The following is an 18743-nucleotide window of genomic DNA, read 5'->3' as shown; positions in this document are numbered from 1 at the left end:
AGAGAGAGAGAGAGAGAGAGAGAGAGAGAGAGAGAGAGAGAGAGAGAACAGGAAGTAAGGCAACAACCTCAAAGCTCATCTCCCCCCCAATGACATACTTCTGGCAAGGTTCCACATTCTAAAACCTCCAAAACCTTCCCAAGCAAGCTCGGAGGTCAAGGGTTCAAACCAACAAGCCAGTCAATGAGGGACTTTTCTCTCTGCAGCTGCCCCAACCACTAAGGAGGTCCTTACAGCCACCTGCCATCCTTCATACACAGTTCACAGTACAGTTTTGCTGTTGTTGTTTGTCTCATTCCAATGCTTCAGCTGCCAGCTCAGAGCCCGAACGGATACGGATCCTGCCAGGTACGTCTGGGTGCCGGCTTCCTTAGAAGCCAGGAGCTGGAGAGTCCTGGTGGGAAAGTGATGCTTACAAGCAGGATGGAGCTGCGTAAGAATTAAAGACAACCAAATGAGAGGGTTATGAAGGGGATGGCTCCGTGCGTAAGGAGGGCATTTGCTGCGTTAGCAGGAAGACCTCAGTTCTGTCCCCTGGCCCTCATGCAAACAAACAAACAAAACAACAACAACCAGGCAAGGCACAGCACCCTGCGAGGACAGAAATAAGGAGTCACTTCCTCTACCCTCCTAGGTTGAGATTCCGTGGGAGACTCTGTCTCAAAGGGGTAGGAAGAGCAGTAGTCCTCTGGCCTGGGCATGTGTGCCTGCACACACAAGCTTACATATGCACCCCACCCTTGTATATGCACACAAAGAAAACCAACCGTGCTTAAGAAGGAGAGCCCTGGTTTTTATTTGAAACACTGCTGACATTTTAATGGTATTTCTGAATTCGCAGAGCTCCTTCTAAAAATAAATGACCTTCAACTCACCAACAGCCATTCAGACCTTGCTTTTTGGAAACTGAAACCAAACATTTGTATATGTGATACATTGTTTCCTTACTTTACTACCCCAGACCTACTCCAGAATTTGAGAACTCTTCATGGCTATTCTTTGTGTGTGTGGGGGGGTGGGGGGGATATAATTACAGGTTTAGTAAGACATCTGTCCTCCCTCATGAGCCTTCACATCTCTCCAAGAACCTGTATGTAGTTAACAGTAGCTGTGGGAAGGAGGGACGTTTTCTTCAGTGGAGAAGCCACTGGTAAGATGCTTATATTGTGTTAACAGCTCAGCAAACATATTCCTGCAAGCAACCTTAAACTTATCAGAACACACACACACACACACACACACACACACACACACACACACACACACGGCATGGATGTAAAAGAAAGGCTAGTTAGGAAGGAGAATTGTGGGAGTAGGAAGTGAACTAAAGAATAATAGGATGGATATGCATGGATCATTGCCCACATGTATGAAAGTATCATAATGAAAGGCATCATGATGGACAATTGATATACAGTAACAAGTCGGCTAAAAATAGTCTGTTCATCTTGTTAGGAAGGCAATTATTGGAGATACTGATTATACAGCCCAGGCTGGAGCAGCATGTTTAAGAATGATGCTCTGTTTAAGCAAAGCACCCAAGCAGCTATAAGCCACTAACAGCAGCCTTTATGGTGGGGCGCTTATAAAGCCTTCCCGGAAAAACTGGCCTCTTTTCTGTCTCACAGGTCCCCAGCTTTGCAGACTAGAAGGGGAAGTCATTCTTTCTAGCAGGCTAGAAGGGAAAGTCCCTCTGTCTAGCAGGCTGGGAAAGCTTAGTGTATTTGAGAAACAACAAGAAATGAAGAATTCTGGCCTAGAGATGGCTCCGCTGGTAAAGGTGTCTACTGCCAGATCTAAAAAACTTGGGTTCGACCCCTGGGTTCTGCATGGTGGAAGGAGAGAAAAGACTCCCTCAAGTTTGTTTTCTGACTGCGCATGTGTATGCAGTGTATACACACAAAATAATAAATAAATAAATAAATAAATAAATAAAATATTTTAAAATAAAGTTTAGACATTCAGAACTTAGATATCAAAGGCAAAATCAAATGAAATCCACAAAAATGTCCAGGTACTACAGTTGGTATCTGAAGAGTTCTTGGCTCAGCGTCCCACCCCCTCAGATGCCTGTAAATGGGAAGATCCCATATTGTCAAGATTTTGGTTTTTCCTAAATTCTCCTACAAATTCAACACAAACTGCTTCAAGGGGTAATTAAAGCTATACATGAAAAGATTTTAAAAGAAACATTCAAATAATATTGAACAAGAGCAAATTGGAGAACCCCACTCTCACAGGCAGGGCTCTCGTAAAAGGCACTGTATTGGCTACTTTTCTGTTGTGGTGGCAAAATACTATTAACAAAGCCAACTTAAGGAGTTTATTTTGGCTTCTGGTTCCTGAAGGATATATGCCCACAACGGCTGGGAAGGCATGGAACCGAAAGTTCCTCAACTGATCCAAAGGGCTCCACCAACTAGAGATCAAGTGTTCAAATATGGGAGCCTATGGGGGACACCTTTCATTCAAACCACAACAGGTGCAAAAGGAAGTAATACAGAATGAAGATCTCATCTTTTCTGATAAGGTTTCAGTGAAGCACAGGCTGCCCTCAAATTCCCAGTCCTATAGCCTCCGCCTCCTATGTGCTAGGATACAGATATATGCTGCCACACCGGAGACAAGAAATGGTTCTATCATCATCTCTAGTGTCTATAGCATGTCCTGAGCAAGTATCAATACCACCACAGATGTGTCACCAAGCAAGGGCCAGGCATGCAGCTGAAGTTTGCAGAACACAAGCCAGGCAAAAGCCCAGGAAGTGAGCCACCCAATCTGCCCAGCCCTGACTGAGAATCGTGTTCATCGGATGACACATCCAGGACAGGAATGGAAAAGCTAAGACCAAGTGACAGCTGAGAGTTCTGGAAGCTCCAGGGCTAGGGGTAGGGATGGAGGGAATGAGGGGAGGGAGGCAAAAGGGGGCAGTGGAAATTCCACCCTCTAATCTATAGTTCTCATTGCTAATGCTGTCTGCACTCGCTCCTCAGTTGCAAATCCAGGCCCCAGTACTCTTCTTGCTGCTCTTTCTGGGAACTTTCCAAACCCACTTGGCAATAATCTAGTTGCGTGTGGTGGGTGTTTTTTGTTTTTGAGATACAGCCACATGTAACCCAGGTTTGTCTCAGATCTATCCATACCTACTTCTTATGGAGCTGGGCTGTGGTGCCAGGCTTCCTTCATGCATGTTAGGTGAGCATTTTTCCCACTGAGCTATGTCCCAGTCACAATAATAATTAAGCTAAGGGTTGGCTAGGAATACCTTCCTAGCCATCATCTCTCTTAAGAGACAAGTTAGGTTCTCAAGCACCGGCTTTGCTGCAGAGCCATATGACAGAACAGAAAACAGCATGCTACAAATACCAGCTTCGTGGGAGTGTCCAGCTCAGAAAGACACCTCTAATCTCAGACATGGAGCTTCACAGAGTTTAGGTTTGTGGTGGCTTGAAAGTGTAATGTTCTTCCAAGACTCATGTTGTAGACACTCAGTCAATGGCTCGTGGAATGATTCCCAATTATATAGTCTTTTAGGAGGTGGAAAATGGCTGGAGGAAGTAGTTCCCTAAGGGTTGTGGAGCTGAGAGGGTTCTATGCGGCTACTGTTTGCAGCTGGCTTGCTTGTGGTCAGCTGAGGTGTGAGGAGGCTCAGACACACATGTCACTGCCATAGACTCCGACACGCCTTTCCACCAGAACACCTGTCTGACACTATAACCCAAACAACCCTTTAGGTTGCTTCTATCCAGTATGCTGTATCAGAGGTAACTAACACAGCATCAGGCATTTTATTTTAGTCTTAAAATCATTTATAATTCATTTGAATTTTCTCTACTCTTGATACTATAGAAAACCAGTGACCAAATGGATATCATAGTGAAGGAACCAGGCCAGGCCAATGCTAATTACAGTAATAGGGGGGCAATGGGAATTCATCTGCTTAGTTTGAGAGAACAGGTAACCAGGTCTTGCTCAAGGTAAACTGTAATGCTGCCTACCCTCCCTCCATATAAAAACTGAAAGGGGGAGGGGGAATCATGAACCTCTGCTGAGGAACTGTAGGCAGCTAAAAGGATGTAAGACATTTTTTTTTTCAGTGCTATAGTTACTAGCAAGGTACCCATCACCTCGTACCCATGATTCTGTAAGCAATCCCAAGGAAACACACACACACACACACAATTTTTGCCTGCCTCCTCCATCCTGATATTCTATTTCTCCTCCTCACTTGATACATAAACACAGACCTGTGATTTGAAGTTCTGTTTGTGCTGTAACTGCTAAAAATTCATAACCCTGGAGAATGTTGTGAGCTGCCAAAACACTATTCCACCGTGCTCACCGAGCCTGCTGCATACCCAGAACACACATCACAACACATCACATCGATCCAGGCCTGAAATAGATCAGACATGGCAAGTCACCGCCTTCCTCTAATCCTGTTTAGGGCTTGAAACACCTTAATCCCTCCTTCCTTCACCCACTGAGCGAGCACTCCGCGCTAGCAGTCTTTCTCCAGCTAGATCACGTCCATCTGAGATGAACATCTAGAGAGAGTTGCTGAAGGGCTTGTTTTCTCAGTTCTCTGCAAGGGTGGCACACACTGTAGGCGGGAAGAAAATGAATTCACTGAGTTCTGTCTCTGTGATTGGGAGCAGCTCTGCCTAGGAATCTAGATGTGACACACTGGTGGTGTCAGGTTTCTCACCAATTCACAGCATACTTAGAAGGACCTTCTAAGTTTAGCACCCATTCCTGGTCAGGCAAGGCTCTACCACCACAACAGGGAATAGGGGGCAGAGGATGGTAGTGGGGCAGGAAGGATGTGGATGTGACTGGAACCTCCTTCCCCAGCACATCTGGATGTTGTCCAAGGATGCTGTCTTGTCTGTATATATTTAATAAATCGATATTTAATGTGTGGATCCGAATGTATGTATCATGAAGAGAATTGTATAATAGATCAGGTTATAAATAAAGCTACACATAGAAATAGGATTGAAAAATAGTCAATTTTGAAGCTTATTGTAAGTTTGATAGAATTTATAATAATTCAGTGTCAGCTACTAATTCTATATTCTGTATTAGAGTAAAAAAATAATAGCAGGGCTAGAAGGCTTAGAATAAATGAAAGTGTAATTGATGTTGTAGCGTATAAGGGAAAGTTAATATATTTAGTTAGATTAGCTATAGAGATAAAGATCAGTATTATAAGTAGAATAAAGGTTATAATAATTGAGGATGTAATTATATTTATTACTTTTATTTGGAGTTGTACTAAGGTTTTTGGTTCCTAAAACCAATGGATTACTTCTATCCTATAAAAGTAAGAAAGCCATGTGTTTAATCATGGGGGCATGAATTAGCAATTCGTGCATGCTTTCTTGGTAAATAAGGAGGATTATTTCCTGTTACTAGATTCACAGTCTAATTATTTTGTAAGCTATATTTACATAGTGTTAAGCCTGTAATAAGTTTAGGATTAATAGTTAATAAAATAAGTGGAATAATATGAAGGGCTATGAGTATAAGTTCTCATGAATGTGAAGGTTGTAAATTATTTATATGATTAGTTAGATTGCCTCGTCCGGTTGTAGCAATACCTTTACAGATACCTCAGGGGTCCTGTGCCATGTGGGGGGAATCTGACATTTGCTGCTGAGTCTCAAACAACCCTGAATAACACTGCTCTCTATTCTGTGGTCACATATTGTGGGACAGCTCAGGACCACTCAAGAAGCAGCCCTGTGTCGTGTTAACACACTTGTGCCCCACTCTTGACCTTCAGGTAGACATCACCACTGTCTCTGGGACTCATCACCCTGCCCCAGTGCCCTGGGCTGGATTTGGGGGTCTTTGAGCCTCAGGCTGCCTAACACACCCTTGCCATCTCTGCTACCCGATTCTATCTTATTGGTTCACAAATCCTGGGACAGAAAGAAAAGGGGAGGGAGCTTACTGCGATCAAGTAACAGGGTCATCAAACAAGTCTGGGCTAGGTTTGTAGTTCTAGAGGCCAGAGGAAGTACACCTTCCTACTCCAAAAGACATGGTATGTTTTGAGATAAAGACAAGAGAAAGGGCTGTTTGCTGGAGTGATTAAAGTCTCTCTGAGGATATTATCTACCTTGGTGCTCAAAAAGGTTCTATTTAAGCTCAAAGGGGGGAGAAACAGTTTTTTGTGGGGGGTCGTGCGGGGAGGGGGAGTCATCAAGGGATAAGAGCCAACATAGTAGAAACTGAACGGTGCAGCTGAAGACAACAGTCGAGATATCAGACTTTGCTGAATGTCATGTGTCTGTTTTGAAAGAGAGAGTACAGATGGGAGTTTTGTAATACTAAAAACAAAGGTCTGTAAGTATTTCCTTCCCTTTCCCAAATCTACTAACTGTCGAGGTTCATGTGCTGGAGCAACTTTTATTGTAGTCCTTGCTCCATCCTGTGGGTAGCTTAGTGGGGGGCGGGGGGAAGCCGGAGGCGGGGTGGGAGTTGCTGCCCGCGTGGTCCCCTCGCTCCTGTCTGGCTTTGATGCACACTTCAATCTTATCCCAACGCCTGGGTGGGGCCAGCTGCATTCTCAGGCTGAGCATTGCAGAGCAAGGAATAACGGGTGCACTCCCTCCCTGATTTCTGAACAGCAATTGCCTTTCTTCACAGCACTGGCTGCTGAGCGCTCCAACGCCGCCGAAATATAAAGAAACCAACCCAACAATTAACCAAAGGTAGATAGATGGTCACCACCCATGAAGTCACTCCTGACTTTCTCACTCCAAAACTCTTCCTCCCTGTCGGTACTCAGAATTCTGTCCTTCACTTACACCTGGAGCACTAGGGGGCACACAGTACAGGGAGACACCAGAGAATCCCAGTTGGAGAAACTTCACTCTTGTTGCAGAGCGGCCCGGGTGGGCGCCTCCGTCTGAGACTCAAGACGCACATACTCCCAAGCCGGGGGTGGGGGTGAGGGGGCTGTCCACACAAAAAAGGGACAAGAGGCTGCAGACAGTCAAGAGGGGTCTAGACGAACCAACTTCCAGTCTCACTTTAAGCATCCCCCTTTTGGTAGCTGCAGCAGGGATGTGGTAAACAAGTAGACCCCTGCTAATTAGCTGGTCGAAGTAAGGACAGGTAGGTGGTTCGGCAACCCTAAGCAAAAGGCGGCAGAAGGGCAAGCCGTGGGGTGGGAGGGGTGGGTGTCCGGAGATGGGAGGGGAGCTGCGAAGGGCCAGGGGGGGCTGCGGTGAGGTCAGGGGGTGCGGGAGAGCAGGCGGCGCCCTTACCCGCCGAGGCCGAGCGCAGGCTCTCCAGGCTCCGGGAGCGCGACGGGGCGCCGCGCATGCCCGCAGCGCGGCCGCCACACACCACGCCGCTGCTGTCCGAGTCGGAACCCGGGGACACCCCGGTGCTGCTGCTGCTGCTGCTTGTGCCCAGGTCGCCGCTGGTAGGACCACTGGACTCGCTGGGGCAGCGCGGCGCCTCGGGGCAAGCTGCTCCGAGCTCCAGCCACAGGCCGGCCGGGTCGCAGGCAGCATCCCCGCCGCACGGCCGTGGCTCCGGGTCCCCCGACATCGCGGGGATCCTCCCAGAGGGCTCCCTGCGGGGCCCCCAGTGCGGGCGCGGGACCCCGTCTGGACGCTGCCGGGCAGCCACCCGGCAGGGCGCAGAGCGCGTGGGCCCCGCTGCGGGTCGCCGGCCGGGCGGCGCGCTCTCGCCCGCGCGCACGCAGACCTGGGGCGCGGACGCGGGCCCCGGGCCGCCCTGGGTCCTCACCACGGCCGCTGGCATCAGCGCGCGGGCATCAGGGAGGAGAATGCGCCCTGCTGTGGAGCGGGTGAACGAGCGCAAGGGAGGTTCGCATCTCATAGGCTACGACAGTCCCCCCCCCCCGGGGGGCAATGAAAGGGCCCCCGCAGACGACATCTGGGACCCCCGCAGCTACCCACGCTGGCCTGGGGACGCACTCGCCTGGGCGCGCCCTCGTGCACAGGTGAGCGGTGACCGCGGCCCTCAGTGGTACCACAAACGAACGGACCCTTTAAAATAGTGTCACTTCATGCCAAATAGTTTGACCACAGGGGAGCAAAGTTCAGTGACAAACAAAAAACCGAGGACGATGGCAGGTGACAAGGAGCCAAGGGTTACTCGTCTGTTCTGAGAAGGATGTCAGCTGTGCTTTCCCAGACACTCTAGGGCCTTGTGTGGGTTCTTGGAGTATACCAGGAGGATGGCGATAACGAATTACAAAATCAGAGGCAAGATGATGGGGACACTTGGTGTCTCCTGGAGGTTGAGAGGTGTGAGGAGAAGTCCCGATCAAGCTGACCCTCTCTCTTCCCTTTCTCTCCTCCCACCCCCTCATAGCAACAGCACTCTGTTCTTGGAGTTCCGCTCTAGACTGCTACAGGCATTTCAGATGAGAACGACACTGGGCAAGGCAGAAGAACGTGCTCTTGTCCTTGCATCCGGAGAGCTTATTTCTTGAAGCCACCTCCATCCCTAATTAGCATGTACACTTTGCTCCGGACCAGGAACCCTGTCCAGTCATAGATCCCAGTCCCTTTGCCCTAGACATTCAGGTGACAGCCTCCAGGGTTTTAAGTTAATTGCTGGCTCTGAACAATTACTGGTGTCGGATTTCACTTGACGGACCTTGGAGAGTGTCTTAGTCAGGCCCCTAGTCTATTTTACTCATTTTAGGGATGTGTGGCGAGTTCTTACACTTCCTGATCCCTACACATCCAGCTCCCATACTTCAGACCCTGTCTTCATTCTTCCCTGACCTGGAGAAGAGCAGCTGCCCCCGCTCCCTGCTTCTCGGGTTCAGTCTATCTGCATGGAGGGTCCCATCTGTAGTTCTCCTGGGTTGTCCTCTGAGGAAATATACAAGAAGGGTTCTCTCTGCCGCCAGCGTGAGTCACACTCCCCCCATGCTGCCCTCGTGTCTGCACAAGGTATACAGTGGTGCCTCCTAAGTGACAGTTGAGGTTGGCTGTTTCTCTGAGTGTGGACGGCAGCTTCCAGAGAACTTCCAGCTTCCCACAGAGCTGCCAGAGGGCGCTTGAGAATATGGATCACATCAGGTCATTCTCCTGCACCACTTTTCCCAAGGCTTCTTTTGACACCCTAGATGACCCCTAAAACCTACACGTTCTGGCTGGACTGGTTTCTGTACCACCTCCACCCCAACCCCATCCTCACCATTCCTGTCCTGACGCAGATCCAGCCACGATGGCTACCTTACTTGTTGTTGTCTTGCCTCTGGGCTTCTGCACATACTGGCCCTGACGTGCTCTGCTCTCTGCAGTCTATGGTATTGGTTCCTCAGCTTTCACATATGGTACATATCCTTCCTCAGCAAGATGATATTACTTCCTCCCAGAACTTGCTTCTACTAGTTGGCCATTCCCTGTTTATCTGTTTATCTCTTTTCTGAGCTGAGGATATGACACCTTAGTCATAGTATTATACAGTGTGTATATATATATATATATATATATATATATATATTTATATATATATGTATATGTATATACGTATATATATATATATATACTATAATAAATATATAATATATTATAGTACATACAGTATATAGTATATATATAGTATATAGTATTATATAGTATAGAAGTATTCCTAGCATGTGCTGGAATAGCCCTGGCCACAGGCTATATGTTCCATGGGCAGCTGTGGAGGGGTGAATAGAGTCTGTAGCTGGGCAAATGCCCTGCTAGGTAGGAGAAGGAGATCTCTGTTCTTTTAGGCCAAGACTTTGAGGAGACAGACATGTACTTAAGAGCTTATCGTGCCAGGGTTGCATGTCAGGTGGCAGTAACTTGAGCAGTCTAGACTGTGCAAGCCAGTGGATACCACACGCCTACAGGGAATCCAGTTCCATTTCAGATTTCCCCCAGACTTTAGTGAACTTCAATCAGGTGGCCAATCTCAGCTGTACCTTGGGGAAGGATGGAGGTCCCTGGAAGCAAAAGCTCCAACACCGGAAGGAATCTCTCTTTCTTTCCTAAAAGTACAGCGATAATGACAGTCTGTGTGCAAGGCTTCTTAGTCTGAGATGAAACGGATTGTAAGGTTTGCCCCCATGGGGAGATTCCACAAGCCCACTGTGACTGAGTAATGTCCTCATCTGGTGGTACTATCTGGGAGGATATGGAACCTTTAGGAGGCAGAGCCTTGCCAGAGGATGTAGGTCACTGTGGCATGCCTTTGACAGTCTGAGAAGTCTCCAAACCCTTTTTTGATCTCTAATTCATGTACCCTGCTGTCAAGCTCTGCATGTTTCTGCTCCCCAGAATCAGAGCAGCCTAGGAATGAAATCTCTGAAACTCTAAGTTAAAAATAAACTGTTTCAAGCGTACAGGCTTCATTTCTGGTAGTATTAAGATGGATGGGAGATTCCCTTGCCATCACATGTAGTAGGTTCATACATTTTTCAATGAGGAATGTGGGTAGGGTGGATATATTAATGCATGTGGATACATTCAAGTGTGTATGTATCTGTATGAAGTAACAGTGACATCATGTTTCAGAAAGGTCAGAACAGAAGAGTCGGTGTGATTGGATGAGGTGAAAGGTCATGATGAAGCAGCGGCTTCGTGTGGAAACAGAAGTCAGAACCTTGTCTGAGCCTACGGATCCGGATCTGTCTGATCTCTCTCAGTTAGCCCTGTGTGTCAGTTTCTACGGCAGAGCTGGAGAGAAAGAGGCTCAACGAAGACCAATCTGGATTCCAATCTAAATTGTTCCTTTCTGGCCTTACCTAGCTCTCTGGACAGCAAGCAGAGCGATTTTCTGTTTCTGCGGGATGGCTGTGGGGCTGGATGGGGTGACGTGTGCTGTGATTGTCGGCTTGGCAGGATTTAAAATCATAAGGAAAACCAGATTCTGGGCATGCCTATGATGATGCTAACAGAGGTTGGAAGACCCAGTCTAAATGTGGATGACACATTCCGTGAACTAGGGTCCTAGACTGACTAAACAGGAGAGAGCATCCTGAGCACCAGCCATCACCGCTCTCGGTTGCCTGACTGTGAACACATTATAACCAGCTGTCTCACACTTCTGCCACCATACCTTCTCCACCATGATGGACAGCACTCTTCAACCCGTGACCTAAACAATCACTTCCTTGAGTTGGTCATTGCCAGGTGTTCTACCATAGCATTAAATAAGCAACTGATCTTAAATGTGCAACACCTGAAACAATGTCTGCCATTTAATAAACATATATTAGGCATGCACCATGCAATGGCTACAATGTTACCCAATAAGTACTATAATTACCCGGATGTTACAATTAAACTTAGACATGACAGGGAGGAAGCCAAGGTTATGTTCCCAGGGAGCAGTGGAATTGGCCCAGGGCTTCCCATCCTTACTTGGTCCACCATGTAACTTTCATTTCCGTCATTTTCCCCTTTGAGGATTCCCAGATGATGGAATATCATCGCCACCACAGGCAGTGCTACTGTGAACCTACTGTGTGCAGCACAAGGCACAGCTGCTGGAGCTACGACAAGAAGTTTAAGACACGGACTCAGACAAGCTGTGACGTACGCGTCGCCATCCAATTTATCTCCTCTGAGAACCTCATTGACAGGTTGTAAAAAGAGATGAGACCGGAGCCAACAGCAGGGCAGCCAGCAAGAGTAACCGCCATGACACTAGGATAAAAGCTATTGTAAACACATTGATAGCCTGTGGGGTGGTGATCCGGAAATAAAAATAGAGAAAGTGAATTCAAGAATATCAGTCGGCAGTTCAGTGAGGAAGATGGAGCCTGTGGTATCTGAAGCCAAACTGCTCCACCATTGCCTTTCACCATTCAACGAGGCTCAGCCATCTCCACCAACCCCTGGCTGGGAGGTTTCCATCCAGAAGCTTCCCGCTGTATCTTCTCCTACAGTCAGCGCCCTGGCTCCAAGATTTTTCTGCCTTAGGGGAAAAGCTGGACACACAACAGCACTTTCTTCCCAAAGGAACCAGTCACATTTGTAATAGAGCATGGAGAAGTTTCAGCCTAAAGGTACCTTCAAAAATGGTAGAGGTTTGGTGAAGGGAGCTGGGAATTCCAGGATGTAAGGAGCCGGCCTAAGCTAATGCCGTTAGAGGGAACTAAAGACAGCTGGAGTGGTCCACCTGATTCAAACATCAAATCCTGACCCGAGAATGCATTCTTTCAAACAAACTAGAACTTGATTGGATTACTTAAATAACATTTACGTCCTCTAGGAACAATTCTTTGGGAAGAGGAGATAGAACAACCAGCAGCCACACCGTTTAATAATCAGTGGACGGTAAGAAGAGAGGAAGAAACCCCAGCAAAGCCACTGTAACCTGGTAACTGTGAACATGTTCTGCACTTCCTGGGCCTGTCAGAGACATACTGCTGTGGAAATGGAAAGGAAAGTCCCTAAAACAATCACCTAGTTTATTATGCAAGGAGTTGACAATATCGAGTCTGGTCAGAGAACAGTGGTCAGTGTTGATACAACACACTGTCTAAAATACCCACTTTACAACCAAAAATAAAACATGCAAAGGAACAGACAGGTATGACCGTCACAAGGAAAAACCACCCAGACCACCGATGCTGCATGTAAGAGTGGCCAATTACCATTTGTCGGGGAAAAACAAAACAACAATAACAGCAACAAGCAAAATGAAACAGCCGTGACCAGAGAACCAAAAGAAACCATTATCAACAGAAGACAATGTTGTGTCACTTGGATGCTCGAACACTAGTGTTATCAGAACCAAATTCTGGAGTTAAGCCCCAAAGCAGCAGTACATTCATGAGAATGCTCAACAGTAGGTCTTACGTGTAAGGTAGTTCCGCTGGCCATTGAGAAGAATATGCACAGGGCAGATGTTGGAGGGACTATCCCATGGATGTCTTTTAAGTCATTTGATCTGTGGCATAGATTAATTCTGAATATTCTTGGCTGGCTTGTCTGGATGGCCCATCGATTGATGAGAGGTGGGTATGGGGGCTGGATCTGGATCTATTGGTCCATTCGTGTGCAATGGTCTTTGTTTTATGAAACTGACTGCACCACATTGTGCAGGCAGTGCACAGCTGTGTAGAGATACTTGCAATCTATCATCTTGATTGATTGACTCCTTTTGTAATATGTGATAATGACCTTTGTCTCTTCTGACTACTTTTGGTTTGGTTCCTGCTACGTCAGATATAAGTACAGATACTCCCGCTCATTTTCCGTGTTATCGCTGTTATCCAAGCAAGCCAGTGGTGGGGAAGGAAGAGCAAATGGCAGAGTTTCACCTACTAGGGCCAAGGAGATGGCACGGTTGAGCATGTGTTTACTGTGCAAGCTGGAGGACCTGAGTTCAATCCCCAGGATATATAAAAAGCTGGGTGTCATGGCATGTGTTTGATGGCTCAGAACTAGGTGACCAGGCACTGACAGGTAGATCCCTGGGGCTTAGTGGCCAGCCAGACTTAACTGGTGATTTCCAGATTCCAGTGAGGAACCCAGCATCTAAATACCCAGGCCAGTAGACAAGAAATAACACTTGAGGTTGACCTCCGAATACATGGGCTCTTGTATCCACATCCACGTGCATACATGGACACACACACACACATACACACACACACACACTGACACACTGACACAGACACATGCACACACATGCATATATGCACACAGACACATGTCTGTACTGGCTGGTTTTGTGTGTCAACTTGACACAAGCTGGAGTTATCACAGAGAAAGGAGCCTCCCTTGAGGAAATGCCTCCATGAGATCCAGCTGTAAGGCATTTTCTCAATTAGTGACCAAGGGTGGAAGGGCCCAGTGTGTTTTGTGCTATCCCTGGGCTGGTAGTCCTGGGTTCTATAAGAAAGCAAGCCAATAAGTAACACTCCTCCATGGCCTCTGCATCAGCTCCTGCCTCCTGACCTGCTTGAGTTCCAGTCCTGACTTCCTTTGGTGATGAACAGTGATGTGGAAGTGTAAGCTGAATAAACCCTTTCCTCCCCAACTTGCTTCTTGATCATGCTGTTTGTGCAGGGATAGAAACCCTGGCTAAGACATGTCCATGCCCACACACACACATGAAGATTTTGGAGAGACAACTGTAAGAAGAATACCCTTTGTCTTCAGATAATTCATCCTCCAAGATGGCCCTGACACATGAACTCTTACCTTATTGCAAAATCAAAGCTTTATAATCTGCAGTGATTTCAGACCATTGTTTGAATTCATTGGCAGACAAATTTTCGTAGAATAATAATAATAATAAAGCTTCTGTGATTTAGATCACAGCTTCTGTGATGTGGGTCCCTATCTTGAGCACACACCCAAATAATAATTGTCGAGGTTGGAGAAATGGCTCAGCAGTTAAGAACACTGTATGCTTTTCCAGAGGACCTCTGGTTAGATTCTCAGCATCCACATAACATCTCACAACTGTCTTTAACTTCAGTCTTAGGGGATCCAATACCCTCTTCTGGCCCCCAACAGCACCAAGCAACACACATTGTGCTCAGACATACATGCAGACTCAGTCATAGCATCTGCCCAATGCTGACCCTGCCCCTTCTTTGGGTACCAGGTGGTCCTTGATAGTTGAAGGGATGAGACCATCGTCAAACCCTCTCTCACCTTTGGGCTACTTCTCCCTGACAAGCGGATGTAGCTTTCACCACACTCTCCCCACCCCCATGTCCTTGGCAGCACACCCAGGAATATGGCATAAGAAAGGCACAGAGCTCACCAGTGTCGGGCGTGGGCTCTGGCCAGCCTGTGTGGTTCAGTCCCATTGGGGCACTCTGGGAGAGCAGGTGGCTTCTTCTAGGGAGGTGCGGAGACTCTGGAGAGGTGACGATTGTCTTCCTCCAGCACTGGGGTAAGAGGCAAGAGGCAGAAAGCAAATGAAGAGACAGACCACGGGCTATTTGTACCAAGTCCTAACTTATGCAGTTGCCCAGAATCTTTCCCATGAGCAGAGCCTACAACCAAACCGCACACTATTCTAAGAGAGACGGTTTATACTGAAACCCATGAGGGAGGTGACTCCTGGTGTCTGCAGTACGTGAGAACAGATCTGCATCTCTGGTGGGACAGGTTGCCTTCATCTATGGGGAGTTAGGACTGTAGAGGCAGCTGCAGATAACCACCCCTACAGGCTGGTCACTCAGACAGCCTTGCATTTCCTCTGAAACAAAACCTGATACTTTTACTGATCGCATATCCTTTGGGGGAACCCATTTAATAAAATGCAATGCATGGGGCTGGGGAGATGGCTCGCCTGCAGACTTGATCTGACGTAAACGAACATCCAGTCCTGGCCAGAAAAAAAAAAAAATTGTGGTCTGACCTTAACTGGGTCAGTTACCAGAGCAAGACCAGAGTCCCCAGGATAATGTTTGTGACATTGGCTGTCAACCAGACAGGATCTAGAACCACCTTGGAGACAAATCTCTGAGCATATCTGTGGAGGATTTTCTAGATTGGGATCATCAAGTTGGGAAGAATCACCCTAAATATAGGCAGTGCCATCCTCTGGTTTGGGGCTCCATTCTGAATCAGAAGGAGAAAGAAAGCTAAACATTTATCGCACTCTGCTTCTTCCCTGTGAGCATAATATGACTCCAATTGTCACGTGTCCCCTCCATAATGAACTTCTCCTCAGATTCTAAGCTGAAACAAATTCTTCTCACTTAAGTTGCTTTTTTTTTTTTTTCAGGCATTTGGTCATAGCAGTCCTAGAGAATAATAAAAGTCTGGTGCCAAACTGTCAAGACATGAATGGCTGACACCATGAAAATCAGTGTGGGAAGTGATTCCTCGGGAAGCTAGGAATAGATCTACCTCCAGATCCAGACACCCAAAGGGCTCTACATCCTCTCACAGAGAGCTTGCTCATCCATGTTCGTTGCTGCTCTATTCGGAAGAGCCAGAAATTGGAAAAGCCTAGATGTCCGTCACTGGATAATGAAAATGTAGTTCACTTACATAATGGAGTATTACTCCACTGTTTTTTTTTTAAATACACGAAATTCTCATACAAATGGATGGAACTTGAAAAATCATCCCAAGTGAGGTAACCCAGATCCCTCAAAAACAAATATGTTTGGGATTTTTTTTTCTAATTATGGTTTCTGATTTTGAGTTTTTATGGTGTGTGTGTGTGTGCATGTGTGTGTTTCTTATGCTTTTCTTGCTTGTTTTTACTTTGTTCCTTTTGTTTTATCTTCATTTGTTTATCATCAGTCATTATTTACATGTTATCTTAGGAGAGAGAGAAACACCACGCGGAGTCAGAAGGGTGGGGAGGAGGATCTGAGAAGATGATAAGGGAGGAGAAACCATGATCAGGATATATTTATATTGTAAAATAATTTTATTTTCAATAAGAAGTAAAAAGAACGTCACACACACACACACACACACACACACAGGAGAAGTAATGGCTAAAACCTTCCCAGAGGGGATAAAACCATTGACATACAAATTCGACATTCAGAAAAGTTCAAATAGGAAGGCCCCAGTCTGTCAGTTCCAAGGGGCACTGTAAGCTAACAGCTTTGAAAATTTATGATTTAATGTTTAAGCACGTGTGCGTGTGTGAGTTTATATGCATGCCAGTGCTTGAATAATCCAGAAGAGGTGATCAGATGTCCTAGAACTGGAGTTGCAGATGGTCGTTCGATTCCTTATGTAGGTGCTGGGAACCAAACCTGGGTCCTCTGCAAAAGCAGTTTCTCCAGCCCCTAAACAGGCAGCTTTGAAAACTAAAGACAAAAACATGCAAGCAGCTAGAGGCTGACCAAGCGACAAGCACCCCCAGTGAAGGCAAAGTTTTCCTGGAGGGCAGGCTAACCAACTGCCTTTATAAATGAGTCTTGGGGCATGTTTCCCGCCTCCGCTTCCTCTCCTGCTTGAAAATGGGCTCCTGGAGGGTATTTCATCTCCAACATCAGCTCTGTACATTCCTCCATCTTTAGAGTCCTGCACTACTTTCTAGATTTGTCTATTTGGAGGAGCCGGAGGCACCTTCAAGTCAATGAATGCAAAGCCGAATTTCAATTCTAATCCCGACCCCACTTCTCAGGTACAAGATGGTGTCCCTTCAAGATACATCTGTTGAGGTTCTGATGCTACCCTGCTGCTGTCAAGAGCAGAGCTGTCAGGGGGGACTAGGTCAGCAGAGCGGAGTCATCTTGGATAAATCTGGATCCCTCTGAGAAGAGGCTCAGAGAGATAGTCACAGGATAACACCATGAGGATTCAGCTACCCAAAACCCACAAGATACTCTCATGGGAACCCACTACACTGACAGGCAGGTCCTTGCTCTCTGTAGGGAGGGAGGAAAAAGCTCCTGGTGACACTGCAGGCTGCTCATATATGTTGCAGTGAGAATAGGCTGGGTTCAAAGGAAGAGTTGAAATAGCCAAATCTAGAACACTGAGGAAGGCTTGTAGTTGGGTATGGGGTAACCAAGCTAAACAGAGGAGAGGAGGGATGAGGTTCTGAGCCAGTGACAGGAGGCTAGCTGCCCCCACAGTGACAGGAGGCTAGCTGCCCCCACTAAAGCCCTTGAGGAACACATGTAAAGTCCCACTGTCCTTTCTTTATCTTCCTGTCCACGAAAAAAAGTTCCGTGTCTGTTTGATATATTCATGGAAAACAAGAAAAAATAGTATTTTCAAGGCAGGGTCTTTTCTTGTAGTGCTGGCATCCTGGAACTCTATGTAGACTAGGCTGGCCTCAAACCCACAGAGATCCACCAGCCTCTGCCTCTCAAGTACTGGGATTAAAGGTATGTGCCACTCTACCTGGCTGAAAATAACCACAATTCTTTAGATATCATGTAACTGGAGATTTCAAGGGAAGGGGATGAACAAGAGGCTTATCTGGGGCCACCCAGGGCCACAGCCACTGGCAGCCTTGGAGTTCAAGTCAGCACAGCAGTGAGGTAGTGACCGGGTAGAAGACTTGGCCAGAACAGGAGTCTTAACCACCTGGATTTAATGAAATGCATTTGGGTTTTGAAATGACTCATGTTTGCTAAGAAGCAGGTGGCAAATATGCAATGGATCATGGTTCTTCATTTTCTTATTCTTGAAGAATTAAAGTAACAGTTTGGTTTTCTTATTTCTCTCTCTGTCTCTGTCTCTGTCTCTGTCTCTGTCACTGTCTCTCTGTCTCTGTGTTTCTCTCTCTCTCTCTCTCTCTCTCTCTCTCTCTGTGTGTGTGTGTGTGTGTGTGTGTGTGTGTGTGTGTGTGTGTGTGTTACTATTATTACCTCAGCCTTCTTTTTACTTTGGATTTTGAGACAGTTTCACTAGGTTTCCAAGGCTGGCCTTGAAGTCACTCTGAAGCCCAGGCTAGCCTTAATCCATCAATCCTTCTGCCTTAGCCTTCTGAGTCACTTGATTTCTCCATTCTTCCCATTCTTTCCTAAAGTCCAGACTCATAATGACATCAATCCTGAAGACACAAACTGACTGCAAAGAACCCAGTAAAGAAGAGCTCAAAGGGAACAGGTACAGAACCCAAGACCAGAGAGGAAGACAGTGTACAAAATTAGATGTATATTCAAATATGGAGTAACATGTCTATGTAACACATGGCAGGGACACGGAGGGGACCACACACAGTGTTTAGCAGTGAGTCCCCTTCTCCCTCCCCTGTGCACTTTGGATTACGGATGGTAATATGAGGCAGTGGGAACAAGTTATCATAAAATTTTA

At 46.7% G+C, this 18743-nt stretch overlaps 1 protein-coding gene across 1 annotated transcript in view; it reads right to left on the bottom strand.

Annotated features, from left to right (window-relative positions):
* The window catches only part of Arhgef4 (Rho guanine nucleotide exchange factor 4), a 141138-nt gene that overhangs the window by 49627 nt on the left and 72768 nt on the right, over nt 1-18743 (bottom strand). Inside the window, exon 4 of the mRNA XM_028775432.1 lies at nt 14761-14887. Within this exon, the coding sequence (XP_028631265.1) occupies nt 14761-14887 (127 nt within the window). The remainder of the gene's footprint in view (nt 1-14760; nt 14888-18743) is intronic.

Source organism: Grammomys surdaster, unplaced genomic scaffold (genome assembly GCF_004785775.1).
Source record: "Grammomys surdaster isolate TR1022 unplaced genomic scaffold, NIH_TR_1.0 255, whole genome shotgun sequence".
NCBI lineage: Eukaryota > Metazoa > Chordata > Mammalia > Rodentia > Muridae > Grammomys > Grammomys surdaster.
Note: the sequence above shows the minus strand (reverse complement) of the source record. Positions and strands in the feature narration are given on the sequence as shown.